The sequence below is a fragment of the Papaver somniferum genome, chromosome 4 (assembly GCF_003573695.1).
Source record: "Papaver somniferum cultivar HN1 chromosome 4, ASM357369v1, whole genome shotgun sequence".
NCBI lineage: Eukaryota > Viridiplantae > Streptophyta > Magnoliopsida > Ranunculales > Papaveraceae > Papaver > Papaver somniferum.
In genome coordinates this window covers 8,005,107-8,026,425 of record NC_039361.1, presented here as the reverse complement: position 1 = coordinate 8,026,425, position 21,319 = coordinate 8,005,107, and the positions used below count along the sequence as shown (strand labels likewise).

Genomic DNA, 21,319 nt, shown 5'->3' with positions numbered 1-21,319 from the left:
TACATCTTGTAGGCCCATCTCGACGATTAATCTCAGGGCGTGAATCGCAGCTTCGTACTCGGTGACGTTGTTTGTCGCCTTAAATTCCAATCTAAAAGAATGGACCATTTTTCGTCCCTTTGGTGTGGTAAAGACTATCCCAAGTCTCGATCCATATTTGTTTGACGCTCCATCGACGAATACTTCCCAACGTGATCGGATACTTGCATCGAGTAAGTCGGACGGGTCTTCTCGATATTCTTCCATTCCGGGTATGTCCACGACCTCGTCTTCGTCGCTTAGTGGAAAATCTGCCAAAAAATATGCCACTACTTATGCCTTCACTGTTGTCCTCATTTCGTAGAATACATTGAATTATTTTATTTGCGCCCCCCATTTGGAGATCCTTCCAGATCGGCCTGCATTGTCTAGTACCGCCTAAATAGGTGACTTTGTGAGCACGCGGATCCGATGGGCTTGGAAATATGTCCTTAGCTTCAGGGTGGCGAAAGCTAGTGCTAGAATCATCTGTTCCATCCTTGTATAATTTTTCTCGGCCGGACTCAATGTCTTGCTAATGAAGTAAACGGGATTTTCCTCGTTCCCTTCATTTCGAACTAAGACTGCACTGATAGCATATGAAGTTGCTCCGAGGTATAATGTGAGGACCTCCGATGGCTCGGGTCTTTGTAATACTGGAAGACTTGCAAGATGTAGGTTAATATTCTTAAACGCCTCCTCACAGGTGTCCGTCCATTTGAATTTATCTCCCTTTTTAAGAGTGTTAAAGAAATCCTTGCATTTGTCGGACGACCGAGATATGAATCGCCCCAATGCTGCTATACTTCCGCTTAGCTTTTGTACGTCTTTTATTGTGCTGGCGATGGCATCTCGAGGATGTCCCTGACTTTCTCGGGATCTGCTTCTATCCCCTTTGGCGTGATGATATATCCCAAAAATTTGCCCGATGTGACCCAAAAATCGCATTTGGTCGGGTTAACTTTCATTTTATAATCTCTCATCGTTCGAAAATTTTACCACAGGTCTCGGATGTGATTCTTGGCTAGGCGACTTTTTACTAGCATATCGTCAACATAGACCTCAATGGTGTTGTGGATCTGGTCCTCAAACATATCTCCCACCAACCTATGATATGTGGCGCCTGCATTCTTCAGCCCAAACGGAATCTTGGTGTAGCAGTATAGGCCCCTTGGTGTAAAGAAGGAGGTGTGTTCTTGATCCTCGGGAGCCAGTGGGATCTGGTTATACCCCGCGTATCCTTCCATCAACGTTAGTGCCTCGTACCCCACTATAGATTCCACCAGTTGATCGATACTTGGGAGAGGGAAACTGTCTTTATGACAAGCTTTGTTCAGGTCGCTGAAGTCGATACAGATTCTGAATCCTCCATTTCTCTTTGTTACCACGACCATGTTAGATATCCACTGTGGGTAGTGGGATTTCCTAATTATTCCCAATTCCTGTAACTTCTTTAACTCCTTCTCGACGGCCGCCTGTAATTCTGGTGCGATTCGCCTCATCTTTTTTCTGACTGGCTTGAAGCTTGGGTCGATCCTTAGATGGTGGCAGCATACCTCTGGATCTATACCCTCCATATCGTGCATGTTCCATGCGAATGCGTCCATGTTTTCCTTTAGCATCGCCACGAGCTGGTTTATTTGTTCGTCTGATAGTAAGGACCCGATCCTTACCACCCTTGGTTCTTCTACAGTTCCAAAATTAATCTCTCGAGTAGGTTCCACGGCCGAGAAGTTTGGTCTTGATTCCTTCACCGGCATCGTCTCCTTTAATTGCTATGAAGGCTCCTTCCTTGTACTTAGTAAGCCATGACCGCTTGCGAAATAACCTTTTCCAGTTCTTCTGCGACTTTGGCTTCTTTAGCCTTTTTCTTCTCTCCCCTTTGCCGTGCTCGCCGCTCCTCATTTATCTGGGCGTCGGCTTGCATGCATTCTCGGGCTGCCTGTGGATCTCCTACGACTCCTGTTATCCCCTTGTACGTTGGGAACCGTAATCTTTGATAATAGGCCGATGCCACTCCTTTGATTCCCGCGATCTATGGTCTTCCGATAATAGCTTCATAGGGCGAGTCGACATCAACCACACAGAATGTGGTTAAAGTATCCAGGTAGCCACCTCCATCCGATACCCTTAGAGTTACTTCGCCCTTCGGGATGGTTACCGTCCCATTAAAACCGTATATACGATATGTTGACGGGACGAGTATATCATCCGAAAACTTCATCTTTTTGAACTTATCGTAGAAGAGTACTTCGACGGAGCTCCCACTATCTACTAGTATCCTTCTTACCCCTCATTCCTCAATTAGCAGGGTAATAACCAAAGGATCACTACGACTTAAGCCGTTCATCGGGACATCCTGGGACGAGAAAGAGATAGGTCGCACCATCCATGGTTCCATAGGCAAAGCTTTTACTACACTGAAAATTTCCTTCCCACTATGATCTCTCTTGTGGATTCTAGACATTATTCCGGGATTCAGATTGTATGCTTGAGTGGAGGAATGCGAAATCGTGTTGACAAACTGCATGGATCTGTCAATCCGAACCTGATGGACTGGTGCATTGGGCGCTACGGTCGTCTAGGCTGGATGTCGGACGAACTGTCACAGATAACCATCTCTGATAAGGTGTTGCACGATGTCTTTCACTTCTCGACAGTTGTTTGTAGAGTGACCTCGATACTGATGATAATGGCAATATTTCGGGTGATCCTTGGTCTCTTCGAACTGTATCCCTCTTGAAGCTGGGTATATGATGTCACTCCTTTTTTCGACTTCTTTGAATATTTCTTCCAGTGGAGCATTCAAAGGGGTGTACGTTCTCGCCTCGTTCCTTGGCCTCTTCCCTTTAGCTATCCATTCCTTCTTCCCATTTCCTCGCACGGGCGGACTCGGTCTCTTCTCGGGCCGTATTTGAGTATCGTCCGACGTTGACTCGGGTGCTGAACTAGCTTCTTGCACTCCTATATCTCTTGACTCTTCCTGGATTTCTTCTAGGGCGATGAAATGCTCTTGCATTTTCCTCATTTCTTTCAACATTTGTGGTTTCTCAGTGAACATGGCTACCCAGATGGGATTCGATCTCCCAAGTGCGTTTTCAAATCCGAATATCTGCTGGTCGACGGGTACTTTCCCAATCTCTGTACACAAATTTCGCAATCTATCGGTCAATGATCTGAGAGGTTCTCTGAACCGTCGGGCCAAGGTGAATAACCTGTTGACCCTGGGCCGAGGTCTGTTGTTGTGCATATATGTCTCCAGGAAGGCTTTGACTAGAGTCTCATAATTGTTGACTGTTCCTGGTGCAAGGTTGTAGAACCATTTCCTTGCCTCGCCTTCCAAGCTTGCAGGAAATAATTTGCACATTACCACCTCATGGTTTTTCCATTTTATTAGGGACAGTGTGTACATTTTCAAATGCTCAACTGCGTCTCCCGTGCCGTCGAACCTCGATGGGAAGGTGGGGAGCGTTCACTTAGGTGGGAAGGCCCTTAGTTCTAGCTCTTGGGTGAAAGGGGTCCTCTCGGCCTCGCTTATAACCTCGGCGAGCTTGTCTTCTTCGCCGGTTCCTGACAGCTTCCTTATCTTCTCCTCCAACTCTCTCAGCTTGGCTTCAGTCGAATTATCGTACCTTGTGAGCCCTTAGTATTAAAAGGAGGGTCGCATAACGTGCTTACAAGTAGGGGCTCGAAGCCCTAACTTCTAGATATCAACCTTCGTGAGCTGTATATTGTACTTAGTGAGAGATGAGCTATAATTGCGTTAATGCTTCTCATTACTTTGAAGTAACATTTTTGGCTTTGCTCCCGGCCTACTTTGTGAGGTAAGCTTTTTTAGTGGCCTAATTGGGCTTGGAAGCGTTCGTGCCTTCTTGATGGATGGCCAAGGGCTTAATGTATAGCCGAGGACTTGGGAGGGGGTGTGCTCTCGCCTTGTGTATGTTGTGCCTGACTGAGGTGGGCATCTTTGTTCGAGGCAAGGGCTATAACCTGAGTAATATTCCAATAAGGATAGTAAAGCGCTTGTGGCCGCAACGTCTATAATCCAATCAGTAGCCAATTTTTGGGAAGAGATTCCCATGGGTCCTGTCGACGACTTGTTGTTGCCAGATGGTGGTGGTTGTAGCATGATATGTCATGACCTTGGTTGAATTATCTCTTTAAAGGTTACTCGTTGGTTGGGTGGCGATATTCTCCATTCCAAGTTGATTCCTTTGTGATACTCTCCATGACTCTTCTTAGGGGTGTCTCAGTCCTTGTTATGAGGACGAGGTTCGATTTCTCCCTCATCGGGCAGGTTCTGTGATTGCTATAAGGTCTGTATGGTCGGTCCCGAGGTTATGGTGTTACACGAGGCCGAGGCGTCATACAAGAGTGTTGGTGCATCGCTTGTTGTAGTGTAGTCGCGGGCTTCACTCGAGTTATCAATATCTCTAGCCCTCCTCGCCTGTGTTTTTACTTTGTTCTCGCCGTTTTGGACGTCCATCTTGTAACAATACTTTGCTTCGCCAGAGTCTCCAATAATTTCTGCCACTTCATCAGGCGTAGGAAATCTTACTCTTTGATGGTAAGTTGAGGCCACTCCTTTGATTCCGTGGACCCAGGATCGTCCGACAATGGCTGTGTAGGGGGATAGTACATCTACTAAGTAGAAAGTGGTTAGGATAAGGATTCTTCCAACCTGAATTTCTAATGTTATCTCTCCTCTTGGGCGGTTTGATGACCCGTTGAAGCCAAATATGTTGTAGGTCGAGGGTTTGAGGCACTCGTCTTTGAGGCCCATTTGTTTGAACGTTTTATAGAATAAGATTTCAACAGAACTGCCACCATCGATCAAGATTTTGGGCATTTCCCAGGGTAGTGCTTTAGTTTTTGCTTCCTCGCCCTCGTGCTCGGGGAGTGCGATGGGCATCGTGACCACTAGTGGGTAGTTATGGCTTTGTCCGCCTTCGGGTGCCTCCAAAGACGAAAAGTTGGTGGGTAGTTTCATCCATTCTTCGATTGGGGGATCCCTAGTTAGACTGAAAACTTCATCGCCTTTGAAGTTTCGTTTGTGAATTCTTCCAGTAATATTCCTTCTCGCACGGGGGTGGTTATCGCCGAGTGTGAAATGGTATTGCAGCCTAAGTACTGTGCCTCGCGAGGGATCTCCACATGATGTATGGGTGCCCCAGAGGTGGGTGGAGCTGTTGGTTGTGCAATGTATTCTTGGAGATTTACCTCGTTAATCATATCTTGCAATACCTTCTTTAAGTCCCTACACGAGTCTGTCGTGTGGATGTGAAATTGGTGGAATTCGCAGAAGTCAGTCCTATTTTTAGTTTGTTCTGGTTGATGACCTTTGTTCCACGGATAAGTGATTTTATGTTGTCCATCGATCTTCTTGAGGATCTTGGATATGGGGCTATTCAGTTTTGTATAGACTGGATCAATGAACTTTCCCTTCTTTTGTTGGGACTGATTTCTTCCTTTCCATCCTCCAGTCCGACATTTGTCGAACTGGGTTGACCCGTTGTTGGATCGCCCTGCTCCTTTGGCTGGCACTTGAGCGTTTTGTGGTTCTACCATATTTGCTCCTCTACTAGTTCCTTTTGCCATATTGTCGTAAGTTCCATCCTGGAGTTCCTCCAAGGCTATGTGGTCCTCTTGGATTTCTCTAAACTTGCCCAAGCTATTTGGCATGGCCTCATTCATTCAGGAAAAAAGAGTCTCTGTCTTTCTAAGACTATTCTTGAAACCTAAGATCGCACAGTCTTCGGGGACCTTTCTGATCTCAGCACATAGTTTTCTCCATCGTGACACTAGGGAACGAAGCGACTCATTCGGTCCTCTAGATATTTGAAACAGTGCATCAACTTCTGGTCGGATTCGACTGTTATGAATATATGTTTCTAAAAAAAGCTCGGATAGGTGAGCAAACGACTTGACTGAGGCTCTAGGTAGAATTTTATACCATAATAGAGTTTCATCTCTCAGACTAGCCGGGAAAAATTTACACAACACCACATCGTAGTGGTCCCATTGGGTCAGTGTCATATGATAAGTCCTAAGGTGCTCAATTGCATCTGCTTCTCCTGTGAACGGGGGTGTGAACACCGGTAAGGAGCATTTCCTTCGAAATGGCAGTCTTATAGATTTTCGGATAAGGGAGATTGTCCTGCTTCTTGCATGACTATTTCCAACTTTTTATTCTCCTGCTTCCCTGTAGCTTCTCTATACATTGCCTCGAGTCGGTCAACTCGGGATTGGAGTTCATCCTCATTTCGCCTGGTTTCGGCCTTCTTTATTCTCCCCAGAGCTCTCTCGGGCGAGAGATGGTTCATGATGGCGATGTCTTAATCGCCCTGAGTCATCGTCCGATTTTTCGACGTATGACACAATCTTAGAACGAGTTGACCTCGAGTTCTCCTCTCGTCTTGGGTTTGCAGCTGAGAGATTCTAGGTCTCTTAGTCGATATTTACTTCGTCGATCTTGTTTCGTCTGTGTTTGGGATCGACATCTGATGACCCCTCGGATAGGCTATCCTCGCGGTCGGGCACACCCTACTTCCTTTAGGAAATCGATATTTTGTTTCCTCGTTCTAGGTGTCAGGGATGTTAATTCGCTCGTCGTCTTGCAGATGCTCGAAAGGGTTTTCCTCCTCTGGGATTTCGTCAATGGTGGTGAGTGGTACCTTCTTGGCTACCTTGCGTTTTAGCCTGCGGTTTCTCCGTTCCAGCCTTCTATTACGCCTTTCTAATTTCATCATTCTCTTATCCTGTGCCTCTTGGGTTTTCAGGATGGCTGCGATAGCAGCATTAACATCGGCGAGGTCTGAAGGGCTATCCGTCTTGGCCTCACTGTTTGTTGCTTGTCTCGGCAAGCGGTTCAACCCTCCTGGCTGAGTAAGATGAATATCATCATGCTTCTCTAAGGGGTTTCCCTCGCCTTCGAAGCTAGAATTATCAGTTAGTCCTTCCTGATATTGGTCATCGGGTTGTCCCTCGCATGGGATCAGAGCCTCGCCTGGCTCCATATCGTCGAGTCCTTCTGTTTAGGCTCCACCATTTACTCCTTGGCTCGCACGAGCAGATCGCCGCGTCACCATTACCTTCCCGGCAATATATACAATAATACTTAATTTGTCTTTTCTTTTAGAAAAGTGGGACCCTAAATTAGCAGGTCACATGCAATTACTAAGTCATAGTTCAGACTGGACAGCTTAGTATAGGAAGACTTTGCAGTAGATTTTGGAGATATGTGAAAATGTCAAAACATCCCTATTTGCATGAGGTGTTGATGATAGAGAAAAGGTGTTTTTCCAGTTCTCTTTTTTCGAGGAAATATCTCTTTCAACACGCAATACCCTTATAGGGAAAGAATCTAATTATGACGATCGAGTACGTTTTCCCATTCTAGGAAATATATATCATCATCTTTTAACTTATGATTTCAAACAAACTTTGAGTTTGATGATTCATTATATACTCATTAATTCCTCTCTTTGACTTAAATTTAAATTTTTAAGCAGGAGATTCCAAGATTATGGTCAGTTTGATGGTGAACATCATGAAAAGTTCGTCTTTTCTAAATCTCATAAGGTGATTGCTTCCTTATGTAGTTTACTGACTAGCATCTCTTCCCAGCCCTTTCATGGAGGAGATCGTTTGAGCACCGAAGTGTTTAAAACTCCATGTTTACTCTGATTTACAACTCTCCTAAGCTACTTGAGGAAGACTTTAAAAATCTCGAAAACAACAATAAATATTAAAAAAATTAGTGAAAAAACGTAGATCTGTTAATCTTGGGGTTCTTCTAGACTTCTCAGATCATGAAGATCCTTTTTGAGTCCGATCTCTACTCATTCATCTCAACAGAAATCTACTTTGTAGTGTGAAAACACTTCTCTTACAGAGATTATGAAAACAATAAAGAGTTGTTGTTAGGGAGGTAGATTAGATCTTCATACCTCCCTGTTTCTAGCGCCAAAATGTAGCTGCATGTTTTCTGACTACTACATCCAAGTAAGATTAAAGACTAAAAACTACTTAAACATACAAGATTCAACATAAACAAGATGTAAATAGCATGAAACGTAAAAATAGACACAAGCATATAACGTTGTTCGGCCATGAAGACCTACGTCCACGGAGAAGAAGATGTTTTATTATTGATTATAAGGTCTTACCCTTGAAAGTGTTACAGATCTATTCTAGATTTCTCACTTTCTCTCTATCTAAGTCTCTCTCAGGAATTCTCTGTAGAATGACCATCTAAGATTACATAAGTTGTCCATCTCCTGGTACATGGACTGGTATTTATAGACAAAATAAACTCGTGGTCGCTTGATCGTCCGAGTTGGGTGAGTTGTCTTCCATCGTCCTGGATCTTTCGGACTCGTTCTATACCGTCCCTCGCGATGGCATACGTGGTCCTCCCTCCGAGTTGTCTCGCTCTCCCTTGGATCGTTCTGTCCTTCTGTGGAGAACCTCGTGCTCCATCGCCTCTGGGTCGTAGTATAGATCGTCCGAGTCTTCCGTCACGATGCCCAACTACCCAAGTCTTGTTCTTATCCTTCATTAAATGTGATCTTCCTTTTTAGACTTCACCGTCTGAGCAGATTAGACCTTTATACACACGCGTCATTCATGTGGCGCTTGTGCAGTTGCCTCGACTGAGACAAATCCTTCTCTCAACGAATGATCCGGTGCTCCAACCTTATCATCTCATCATATATTCATCCCTTAGGATGTTGACACGTGGCCATCGGGTATTTTACCCACACAACTAAAACAGTAAACTTGCCTTCTTCAATATGAGTATCTAAAAGAATCTTGCTATTTTAAGAAATCAGTCGTTTTAATCTTGTTGATATTTATACAGACAGACGCCATTCTTGGTTACACGCACGAGATATCTACCATCAAAATTTTGGCAATCACTTTGTTGAAAAAAAAGAAGAGTTGGATTCCTTTGCTAAAACATCCTACACGTTTAGGGTTAGCCGTGTATTCTAGTTTTCTTTCCTTCAAGAAGGACTCTTTCCCTTTTTGAGTATTGCGACTAATATCTTTGTGTATTAATCACATTGATTTTCGTTAGGCCAAATATTGAAATAAAATTAAGAATTAAGGTGATAATATGGAAAGAATTAATGTTTACTAAGTTTTTTCTTAATTAAGGTAATGCCATTAATGTCTATCAATTTTCACACCTAAAATTAGGGCTGCACATGGTTCGGTTTTTATCGGTTTTTGGCAAAACCTAAACCGAAACCAAAGTACTCGGTTTTCCAATAATGAAAACCAATGAAACCATATAGCATATTAGGTTTCATTGGTTTCTGTTTCTACTCGGTTTTGTTAAAAACCATACGATTTTTGGTTAACCGAATGATTTATAAACAATAATGTGCTAGTGCTTTATAGTTTACACAAACAGTACACCCAATACTACAAGCGGCAGAAAAGTTTACTGGCAACATATCAGAGGCATAAATGACGAGCAACTAAAATGACAGCAAAAGGCTTTAACTCGAATAATCCTCCTAAGAGTCCTAGCCATTCATTAACTACAATTCATCAGTGTGAAAAGATTCATTCTGCTATGGTCATTATTAATCGGTTAACCAATTGGTTTTTGGTTCGGTTTTGAGATAAAACCTAAACCGGAACCAATATTTTTGGTTATCTGAAACTGACAACCATTAATAAACCATAGCAATATGGTTTCGGTTCGGTTCGGTTCGGTTTAAAATCTTCGGTTTCGGTTCTGGTTCTGGTTCGGTTTTGTGCAGCCCTAACTAAAATAGAAGTGCTTACCATAATTCGTCAAATTAATATTTTATTGTTTGATTACACGGTATGTATATTTGATTTCCTATAAAATCAAATAAGATTATCGAGATACTCGATCGATATCCGCACTTATCTTTTCTTCCTGCTCCTCAAGAACAGTGTTCCGTATTCAATATACTGTAAGTTTTTTTCATTAAAGATTATTCAGTACTAACATGGGTATTTAATAGAAGGCTTTTTTATTGTTGTTTTCATTCTGATCTTCCTAGATTTTTTCGAGGATTTGTTTAATGGAAGATCAAGGGATGTTGAGTATGGAATCAAATATTACAACATTGAATGGAGTAGTAGGAGAAGAAGGTTGTTCAGATTCTAACAGCAATAATAGTCCCGGTGGATCATCGAACAACCATCAAAGAAAAGATATCAGCGTAGCATCATCTGCAAAATTAAAGGGTGTTGTTTCGCAGCCAAATGGACGTTGGGGTGCACAAATTTATTCAAACCATCAACGTATTTGGATTGGGACATTCAAATCGAAGTACGAAGCCGGTAAGGCTTATGATGCTGCTGCTATCAAGCTTCGAAGCGAAGATTCACATCGGAACTATCCATCGAACAGCACATAACCTCATTGGAACTTGATTTCCAGAAACCGTTGACAGCATATGAGGTACTGACTATGCTCAAGGATGGATCATATTATACAAAGTTGTATGAATTTGTCAACTCTCGTTCCTTGAAGCTAGATAAGGAACCTGGTTTGAGTCTGAGCTCGGAAAGTGCTAAAGATGGAGCTGTATCGTACCATCAGTTGTCTCAGAAAGAACAAACTCCAAGCGACGTTGGGATGCTGAACAAGCCTGAGATTCCTAAAAGCTTTGATGACTGGTACTTCGTGGAGGTTTCAAAAGAAGAAAAGGATGCGGGTGTGATAGATGACACTCAACTCTCATTCTTCGGCAGAGGTTGGAATCGGTTGGTTAAAGACAAGAAACTGAAGGCGACGATGTGGATTCATTTTATAAGTGCGAGTGTCGTAAAGAGCATAAAGCGTTTTACATGATTGACGTCTATTGGAGCTGAGAGTAATGGTGGTTTTATAGGGGGCTGATAGAAAAGAAATAGATTTACAATTAGGTTCTGGTCAGACTTTTTGGTGCAACATTAGTTAACTGATTAGAGGAATTGTGCGGTTTTGGTGTTTAATTTTGCAAATTTCTCTTATAGATTTCTATTTCTCTTATACCTTAATTTTGTTTAGACAGCATTACCAATTTCTATTTCTCTTATACCTCTTCTTTAGTTTCTTGGTTCATTCTGATTTAGTTAAATCCCCTAGGGCAATGCCATCCTCGAAGGAGTTTTGTATAAGTTTCTTCTTCGCTTTAGGTCTTAAAAAAAAAAGGCTGACCATATGTACCTTTATTTTGGTTGGACCTATGTAAATGTTGGTTACACTAAAATAGAACTCCTCCAGACCAAATTGCAAGGTTGATTTGACAAATAAAGTTTACCACCGAATGACCCAAAGCTCACTTAACCATTAGTTTCGGAGCAAGAAACAGATGAAAACTCTAAGGGAGTATTTTCTGGACTCAAAAATCTTTCTAAAGTCTCTTTAGAAAGACTGGATTTAGGTGAATATTTGTGTAGTTCATAATTTCCAACCCCGATTCAAATGAGAATTTGCACAACATCAACTGGAGATCGTAGCTCCAACTACTATTACTATTACATGCTGTGATAATCAGGCCTCAAAAAATTGGGGATTTCTCTTATCTTGTGTCACAATTTTTGGGGGGTGATCTGTTATTCTGTTACATTTTTGGTGGGGGGTGATCAAAACAACATAGGCAAGGTAAAGCTCCAGGAATGAGAGGAATTGGTGGCATTGATGAAGCTGATAATGAGCTAAACAGAAAACATAAGGCAATTATGATATAATCCGGGGTGTATAGTGTTTTCTTAGTAAAAGATAATTCGATTGCTCTTTGAGCATGTATAATCCTGCAGAGATGTGGCATCATCCAAGGGATTCTCATCTTCAAGAGATATATATAGTTTATTCCTTTTGCCATTGAACTTGATGCGTCTAAGATAGTTCACAGAAATGCATGGAGTCTGTTGTGAGAATCGGCATCCTTGAAATTAATCGAAATGCTGGTATATTATTAGAGGGTCTTAAGCGTTTTCGAAGGTCTGTAAATAACTAGCCAGATTCGTACCAATACATAAACATGTCAGTGTACATATGAGTCTTGGTGCTCCACCTCCATACCATGTTGTATCACATGGGATGGTATCAAAATGTAGGACATTTCTTTGAGTGATGAAAATCCAAGTAAGGTTTCTCCATTTTGAACAAAGCAATAAAGCCCTCTAAGTTGAATCAATGAACTTGTTAGCTCCATAATAAATTTTAGTGTTTTCTCTCGATATCGTTTACTGATTGAGCACTAAATTCCTGAACAATTGGGTTTATAAAAAAGAATTAACAAAGGCATCTTTTGGTTCATTGTTTTGCTCGTCGTCTAGACATGTCGCTAGGTTCTCGGAATGGGATTTCATGAACAACTTACGGATCCTTGTTGTCTCCATCTTGTCTAGGAAACAGTATTATTCTTCCCCGTAAACATAAAATTGATTCAATTTTGGTGGTGTTGCTTTTGAGTTTTTTTTATTCTTCTTTTATGCTTTGTTTTAATATGTACAAGCATCTAACCCGGTGCATACGTACCGGTTTTTCCGAAAGTGTCTACATTTCAGGTGGCCAAAATAGACTTGATGGACCTAATTTATCGCTTTTTTTTTAAAAAAAGAAATCAAAATCTTCAAACCTTCTCTTGATACCTTTCTAGACAGTGCCATTTCCATAAGTAAGAAGTGGCTTTGGAAAATAGACGCCCGCATGCTGTAAGGTTTGACCTTGGCACTTCTTGATTGTCATAGCAAAACATACTTTAAAAGAAAATTTCCTTATTTTTTTGCTGCAGTAGGAGACAGTTAATATCATCCTTGGAACGTACACATGAAAGCCGATGTATTCCCTGTTGTGATATGTGCTTCATTAACCCTTTTACCAATTTGTTTTACCATTAGTCAGCTATGTTGCAAAGACCCATGCTCTCATTTATTTTCTGTAGTAGCATAATTGTGACTCCATTTTAAGATGCAAGTGCTAGTCTGGAATTCCTGGATTCCGGGAAATTGCAGGAAATTCAGAAATTTAACGTAGTATGGAACCTCTTGTTGTTGAATGGTCGAATGGATCTTGTCATCTGGGTAATGGTTTATGAACCCAACAAATGTGTGTTTTTCCTGGGACCGTCGAAACAACATATTGGTTTATTTCATCCACGCGATCGTTTGTTGGTGCCAATACACATTTTTCACTTATGTCCACTGTCTCTCCATATATTTCAAGCATGCTTTGATATACAATGGACACAACTCGTTTCACGCAATCCTCATCTGGTACAATTAGGTAGTCATGGGGTATCTTAATCCAAGTTGGGTCTTTCATATCGGTAAGTGCAATTTCAAAAAGATTAATTTCCATTTCCAAGATCAAGTATCCATTTACTGAATTCATTCTTTTTGTTTCGTTGCAGATAAAACTCCAAAAATATGGCGTATATTCTCATCAAGGATGAAGATTCTTAAATCTCTACTCAAATTTGATCTACGTATCGATGCTTCAACAGTCATTCTCCTGGTTCCTTTGGAAGTAATTGTTAAAATCTGCCTGAAATCTCCATTGAAGACTTATAGTTTTTCTTCCATATAACTTGATCTGATTGCTCATCAAATCCTTCAATGTCCCATCTAGTGCTTTGAAGGCATGTTTGTGCACCAATGTTGCTTCATCCCCTATTATTATGTCTACCCTACACATTAACTTTGCCTAATATGTTCTTTTTCGTGATCTTGCCCAACCTCCTTCCACTACTTCTACATTTTGGTGAGACAACACAGTCCCCTAAACTTCCTGATCGCTGATATCAATATTTGGTTTCTAACTTACAGCGATAACCGAATATTTATTGTTTTGTTTTTCCGAGTTGCTGACTGACGTTATGCATCATCCACTTATGAATTTATCTCTTTCAAGCATCCGTCCTTTGTGTGCAAAATTAGTGCAAACTTTTACATACATTTCGTAAATTACATAACGTATAATATGAACAAATAGGAATTTGGTAAAATACAATATGTGCAGTTTAGAGAGTGACTAACAAAAAATCATTACCTTGAAAGTGTTTCCTGGTCTTCGTTATATTTTCAGTGCAAACTATTAAATCTTCATCTTCATTTTTCGGCCTTCATTAGCTATTTTTCTTCTTTTTGTATTGATCTTCAAACAACTGAAACAATGAAGGAAATTTTATGCAAGCATGAACTTCCAGTCTCAAGGAGAAATTAACAGTAACGGATGTTTCAACCAAATGATGTCCTGTTGTTACCTCATCAAGGTGTCGAAAATGCATTAAAAATATCGTTCATATGATTATCTTTTCCTGGTTTGCATGTGGTTGGTTGTCCGTATCTATTGCATCCCAAATTGGACGATGTAGGAGGAGACGTACTATTTAGTTATTTGTGAAGCCAGCTTTATCGAACATTTATAGTGGAAAAATGCAAACGACGTGTCTTTTGGTAAGAGATTTGGGACACTGAAGCAAACAACGTGTCCTTTGGTTTGTGTATGTTGCTCTATTACGTTCAGTTTTCTTGCATTGGTGACTTTTCTTTCCAAATGGATGGTTCGTTTCTGAAAAGATGTTATCTTTTGGAATTGACCCTTCAAGATGCCAAATTGATCGCGCCTGTTAGGGAGGTGTCCAATAAGACGGCTGAAAGCTAATGCTGATGTGGCTTCACTAAATTCATTGACGTGGATACTAAGTGCTGATGTGGCTTCACCGAAATCAAAAGTGACTGTGGCATCGACAAGTGGCGATTTGGGTGTCCCTTATTATAAAGAAAGATAATGATCACTTTTCCTCGTTTGCATGTGGTTGGTTGTCCGTATCTATTGCATCCCAAATTGGACGATGTAGGAGGAGACGTATTACTTAGTTATTTGTGAAGCCAGCGTTATCGAACATTTATAGGGGAAAAATGCTAACGACGTGTCTTTTGGTAAGAGATTTGGGGCACTTAAGCAAACAGCGTGTCCTTTGGTTTGTGTATGTTGCTCTATTACGTTCAGTTTTCCTGCATTAGTGACTTTTCTTTCCAAATAGATGGTTCGTTTCCGAAAAGATGTTATCTTTTGAAATTGACCCTTCAAGATGCCAAATTGATCGCGCCTGTTAGGGTGGTGTCGAATAAGACGGCAGAAAGCTAATGCTGATGTGGCTTCACTAAATTCATTGACATGGATACTTAGTGTTGATGTGGCTTCACCAAAATCAAGAGTGATTGTGGCATCGACATGTGGCGATTTGGGTGTCCCTTATTATAAAGAAAGATATTTATAATGACAAAAAAGAACGACTTAGATTGCAGTTTTTGTACTGAAAGAAAAAGAACAAGAGCAAAGCTAACAATCAGTTACATCCTAGAGGGTAGTGATGTTTGTTCGTTATTGAAGACTAATTAATTATTTCCTAAAGTTAGCCGTGGCTATTTAGGAAGGGGTTTCCTAAACCAGTTAGAATTCTTGGTGGCCAAGTTTGTAACCTATATAAATAGGTAGGTAGGCCTTGCAGAATTTGTACATTGTGTGGAAAACGATTAAGAGATCGTGAGAGATTTCTTGTATAGATTTTAGGTCTAAAGATAGGGTTTCGTTGTGAGAGCATATTGGTGAGGAACAAGAGACAAGGTTATCGTCTCGGATAATTGTTGCGGTGTAACCAATGGTTTGCTGGGTTTCACACGACATTTATCTTTCTCGTATTATTATGGTTGCTTGTGCTTGGTTTACTTATTATTCATCATAATATCTCAAGATCCGTTATTCCGCGGTTGTCAGTGATTATTCCCTAAGAAAATCCTGACAACTGGTATCAGAGCTCGGGTTAGAGCTTTAGGGTTTATCGTAGTACGATTGGAGTGGGAGTTATGGGTGATAATAACGAAAGTACGGTATCTAGGGTAAAAGTTTTTAATGAGAAGAACTTTGCGTTTTGGAAGTCTCATATGGAAGACTACCTATATGAGAAAGACATTGTCGATCCATTGGGTGGAGTAGCGAAAAAGGGAGCACGCAAAGACGATGAATGGACAACTCTTGATCGCAACTGTGTAGCCGTGATTCATAGATGTCTAACGGAGGAAGTCTACAATAACCTACAAGAGGAAACTAGTACGACGGATCTTATGGATAAACTTGAAAAGTTATATCAAAAGTCATCAGCCTTGGGGAAGATTATGTTGTGTGAACAATTATTTAATCTGAAGATGCAAGAAGGCGAAGCGATTTCAGCACATCCTGGGAAGTTTAAATCAATTATTTCCCAGCTTTCTAAAGTTAGTATTACTTTTGATGATGAAGTTCAATCTTTGCGGTTGTTGTCGTCATTACCAAAGAGTTGGGAGACTGCAAGGACAACCATTAGCAATTACTCAGGGAGCGAGAAGTTAAAGCTTGATGATGTGAAACAAAGGTTAATTGCTGAAGAGGAGAGAAGAATAGAACAAGATTATGTTTCTAGTTCTTCAAGCTCAGCCTTAAGTATGCATGAAGAAGATAGAGGAAGGAGTTCAAATAGGAACAAAAACAAATCCAGATGGAAGTCTAGAGGAAAGTCTAGGGGGAGGTCTCAATCCCGTCCTAGAGGTGTTGTTGAGTGTTGGGCGTGTAAGAAAGTAGGACACTTTAAGCGCGATTGTCCGGAAAACAAAGGTGCTAATAATAGTGGAAACAAAGGTAATCAAGAAGAGGTCAACGTAGTTGCAGTTGTGGAACCGGTGAAGGTCCTTGTTGATAACAAGAAGGTGATTACGGAAGGTTTTCTACTACTCTCTGAGGACAAGTAAGATGAGTCTTGGATTATAGACTCGGGAGATTCTTTCCATGCAAAGGGTGATAAGAGTATTATGATCTCTTATAAAGAAGGATACTATGGCCAAGTATTCTTAAGTGACGGTGAAGCATGCGACATCATCGGTTTGGGTGATGTGATCTTGAAAGTTAATGGTTCGCCATGGAAGTTGAAGGATGTACGACACGCTCCAAATTTGAAGAAGAACTTGGTGTCTGTGGGCCAAGTTTGCGATGATGACTATGAAGTTGTGTTAACAAAACACAATTGGAAAGTAAAGAAAGGGGCTATGGTATTAGCTAGTGGAGTTAGAGTTAATACTCTGTACCGGACTTCAGATGAAACTACTTTAGCAGTGGCTAGTAGTGGTGAAGACACTAACTTATGGGATAGAAGATTAGGGCACATGAGTGAGAAGAACATGAAGATTCTATGTTCGGGAGGATATCTACCTAAGGTGAAGTCTGTTGATATGAGTTTTTGTGAATACTGTGTTATTGGAAAGCAAAAACGAGTTAGTTTCAGCAGAGAATGAAGAGACTTAAGAAGTGCAAAACTTGATTTGGTTCACACGGATGTATGGGGACCAATTGATGTTGCATCTCATAGCGGTTTCCAGTATAATGTCATCTTTATTGATGATCACTCAATGAAGGTGTGGCTTTACTTCATGAAGAATAAGTTCCAGGTGTATGAAGTGTTTAAGAAGTGAAAAGCTTTGGTTGAAACAGAAACTGATCTGAAGTTGAAGTGTCTAAGGTCAGACAACGGTGGTGAGTATGACAAAACAGAATTCTTACAGTTATGTGCTACAAATGGAATTCGTTTGGAGAGGAAAGTTCCTAGGACACCACAGGAGAATGGAGTAGCAGAACGTATGAATTGGACGTTGAATGCACGTGCAAGGTGCATGAGGTTGCAGTCTGGGTTGCCCGAGACCTTCTGGGCACATGCAACAAAGACGGCTGCTTATCTAATTAACAAGACACCTAGTAGTCCATTAGATATGAAGATAGCAGAGGAGGTTTGGACTAGCAAAAAGTTAAATCTTGCCTATTTGAAAGTTTTTGGTTGTGTTGGTTATGTTCATATTAGTCCCGATGAGAGGTCTAAGATAGGTGCTCAAGCAAATAAATGTATATTCCTTGGTTATGGAATTGACGCTTTTGGGTATAAACTTTGGGACTATGAGGGTCACAAAGTTATTAGAAGTAGAGATGTCACTTTTAATGAGAATGAGTTGTACACGGACAGGAATACAGCACAAGTTGAAGATGTCAGGTTAAGCAACGTCGATAAGGAGTTGTATATCGATATTGATGATGTTTCTGGAAGAGGTGTGGAACAAGAAGAGCATGATGTTGTTGATGGAAGAGAACTACAAGTTGAAGAGACTTCTACTGCAGTGGTAGTTATTCCTATAGTTTCACAAGAAGTACGAAGATCGTCAAGAACTCCTAAACCAAACCCAAGGTATGCTTTGAATTATATATTACTTACGGATGGAGGCGAACCTGAAGATATTAAGGAACCACTAGCGGCTGATAATTCAAGAAAGTGGAAACTTTCTATGGAGGATGAGATAAATTCACTTGATGATAATGGCACTTGGGTGTTAGTAAAATTACCAAGTGGTAAGAAGGCATTGCATAACAAGTGGGTTTATCGGATGAAATCTGAAGCAAATGGAGAAATTCGCTACGAGGCGAGGTTGGTTGTGAAAGGTTTCCAGCAAAAACCTGGTGTTGGTTACAACGAGATATTTTCTCCAGTTGTGAAGATGACTACTATTCGAGTAGTGTTAAGTCTAGTGGCTTCTAAAGATCTCTACCTTGAATAGTTGGATGTAAAGACAGCTTTTCTTCATGGTGACCTATATGAAGAAATTTACATGAAGCAGCCAGAAGGATTCATAGTAAAATGCAAGGAAGATATGGTGTGCAAGCTAAAGAAGAGTTTGTATGGTTTAAAACAAGCCCCGAGACAGTGGTACAAGAAGTTTGATAATTTCATGCATAGAAGTGGTTACTCACGGTGTAATGCAGATCATTGTTGTTACTTCAAAAGGAATGGTTCTGACTACATCATATTACTACTGTATGTGGATGATATGTTGGTTGCCGGAACATCTCTACAAGAAGTTGAGAATTTGAAAAAACAATTAGCAAGTGAGTTTGTTATGAAAGATCTTGGTGAAGCAAAGAAGATTCTTGGTATGAGGATCATAAGAGACAGAGCTAAGGGTGTACTTATGCTTAGTCAGGCTGAATACATTAAACGAGTGCTGAAAAGATTCAATATGGAGAATGCTAAACCAGTTAGTTCTCCACTTGGAAGTCAAATTCGTCTTTCAAGTATGCAGTGTACGAAGACATATGAAGAAAAGGAGTACATGTCTAACGTCCCATATTCTTCGGTTATTGGGAGTTCAATGTATGCTATGGTGTGCATGAGACCGTATATTGCACATGTAGTGGGAGTAGTGAGTAGATATGCAAGCAACCCAGGAAAACAACATTGGGAAGATGTGAAGTGGATTCTGAGGTATTTGAGAGGTAACACAAATGTACCATTGTGTTATGGAAGAGGTGGTTCTATCTTGAGGGGTTATGTGGATGCAGACTTCGCATGTGATGTAGATAAAGGCGAAGTACGACCGGTTATGTTTATACTACGGGGTCAGCTGCAGTGAGTTGGAACTTAAGGTTACAGAAGTTGGTGACATTGTCTACTACGGAAGAGGAGTATGTAGCGGTGACGGAAGCGAGCAAGGAGATGATTTGGTTACAAGGATTATTAGCTGAGTTGGGAAAGGAACAACGAGATAATGTTCTGTTTAGCGAAAGTCAAAGTGTTATACATTTAGCCAAGAACTCAACCTATCATGCTAGGACGAAGCATATAGATATTCGTTATCATTTCATTCAGGATCTCTTAGAAGAAGAAGAGTTGAAGTTTGAGAAGATTCTTGGTTCGAAGAATCCGGCGGATATGTTTACCAAGGGAGTTATATCAGACAAGCTAAAGCTCTGCAAGGATTTAATTGGTCTCTCAGAATAAGGATCTGGGAGGGGATCCGCACTAACAAGGAAGATGTTTTAGCACCGTCAATCCAAAGTTTAAGAATGGAAGACAATCAATAAGTCTTCAAAGTGGGAGATTGTTAGTTATTGAAGACTAATTAATTATTTCTTAAAGTTAGCCGTGGTTATTTAGGGAAGGTGTTTCCTAAACTAGTTAGAATTCTTGGTGTCCAAGTTTGTAACCTATATAAATAGGTAGTTAGGCCTTGTAGAATTTGTACATTGTGTAGAATACGATTAAGAGATCGGTGAGAGATTTCTTGTATAGGTTTTAGGCCTAAAGCTAGGGTTTCGTTGTGAGAGCATATTGGTGAAGAACAAGAGACAAGGTTATCGTCTCGGGTAATTGTTGCGGTATAACCAAGGGTTTGCTGAGATTCACATGACGTTGTAATCGTTTTTCTTCATAGTGGATTTGAGTTGGTGCGACTCAAAGTGGACGTAGACAATATATACAAGTTGTATGTATTGGTCGAACCACTATAAATCTTGTGTCTTGTGAGTTGATTTATATTTCTCGTATTATTATGGTTGCTTGTGCTTGGTTTACTTATTATTCATCATAATATCTCAAGATCCGTTATTCCGCCTTTGTCAGTGATTATTCCCTAAGAAAATCCTGACAATGTTAGCCGGAATTTGGGTAGCAGTCCATTTATCTTCGACGTTGTTTGACATGGCATAAGTATCCAGACTATGAGCCGCTGAGTTTGTACCTTTAGGAGCGAAGTGGAATATTAAAAATTTGATAGTTGCAGTCACTTTTTTAATCTCGGCAATAAGTTTCCAAATCCTCTATTGAGAGTTCTGGGAGTTTCCATTCTTAGTGTTGACAACAACCTGGCAGTCCCCTTCGATTATAATTGTATCGCAGTTTAACCAACCAGCCAATTCAGCAGCCAAGAGAAAGCCATCTGCCTCAACAACCACAGGCCTGTCACAATTGCCAAGTTTATTGGAAGCACCACAAAAAATTCCATCACTATTTCTAACAACAGCCGCACTATCAAAATGGACAGTGTTATTCTTAAGAATCTATTTTCTCATCATTCAAAAGACATGTCTTTGTATAGGGAGTTTCGCATGTCTGTATAGGGCGTTTCGCGTATTTTTGATGCATCACATGTACACCCTAATCTCTTTTAATGAAAAATCCGTCTGACAGCATTCATTCACATCTAATCCGTCCATCCAAACTCATCCTATAAGCGAAGCCCATACTATTTTCTTTTTTTTCTGACTCAAAAAAGGAAAATTTTATTAAAATCAAATACATCACTGTTAGAGCATTGCTCGGTCGAACTCGCATGCGTTGCGATTTCATGCATGTTTGTCAATGTTAGTGATCAAAACTATATGTCTTGATTTCTAGTATACTTATGACTAACTCTCGGTCTAAGATAGTTAGGAATAGTTGAGATCCAGATTACATGGTGATTATCTTAC

General features: G+C 40.7%; 3 protein-coding genes across 3 annotated transcripts; 1 reads left to right on the top strand and 2 right to left on the bottom strand.

Moving 5' to 3' along the window:
* Positions 1-2,623: 2,623 nt before the first annotated feature.
* Positions 2,624-3,385, bottom strand: LOC113271936. Its single transcript, XM_026521859.1, has one exon. The coding sequence runs from the start codon at positions 3,383-3,385 to the stop codon at positions 2,624-2,626; it is 762 nt and encodes a 253-aa protein (XP_026377644.1).
* Positions 3,386-3,490: 105 nt separating this feature from the next.
* On the bottom strand, positions 3,491-4,930 carry LOC113271935. The gene is made up of 2 exons (XM_026521858.1): positions 4,389-4,930; positions 3,491-3,650 (listed from the first exon to the last, which is right to left on the bottom strand). The coding sequence occupies exons 1-2, from the start codon at positions 4,928-4,930 to the stop codon at positions 3,491-3,493; spliced, it is 702 nt and encodes a 233-aa protein (XP_026377643.1).
* Positions 4,931-10,085: 5,155 nt separating this feature from the next.
* On the top strand, positions 10,086-10,861 carry LOC113271934 (AP2/ERF and B3 domain-containing transcription factor At1g50680-like). The gene is made up of 2 exons (XM_026521857.1): positions 10,086-10,347; positions 10,461-10,861. The coding sequence occupies exons 1-2, from the start codon at positions 10,086-10,088 to the stop codon at positions 10,859-10,861; spliced, it is 663 nt and encodes a 220-aa protein (XP_026377642.1).
* Positions 10,862-21,319: the final 10,458 nt, after the last annotated feature.

Coding starts and splice junctions, on each gene's coding strand:
- LOC113271936 (XM_026521859.1), bottom strand. CDS start 3,385: ATGTGCAAATTATTTCCTGCAAGCTTGGAAGGCGAGGCAAGGAAATGG.
- LOC113271935 (XM_026521858.1), bottom strand. CDS start 4,930: ATGCCCATCGCACTCCCCGAGCACGAGGGCGAGGAAGCAAAAACTAAA. Junction 3,651..4,388: donor AGCGATGCACCAACACTCTT/GTATGACGCCTC, acceptor AGGGCTCACAAG/GTACGATAATTCGACTGAAG.
- LOC113271934 (XM_026521857.1), top strand. CDS start 10,086: ATGGAAGATCAAGGGATGTTGAGTATGGAATCAAATATTACAACATTG. Junction 10,348..10,460: donor CAAATCGAAGTACGAAGCCG/GTAAGGCTTATG, acceptor AACCGTTGACAG/CATATGAGGTACTGACTATG.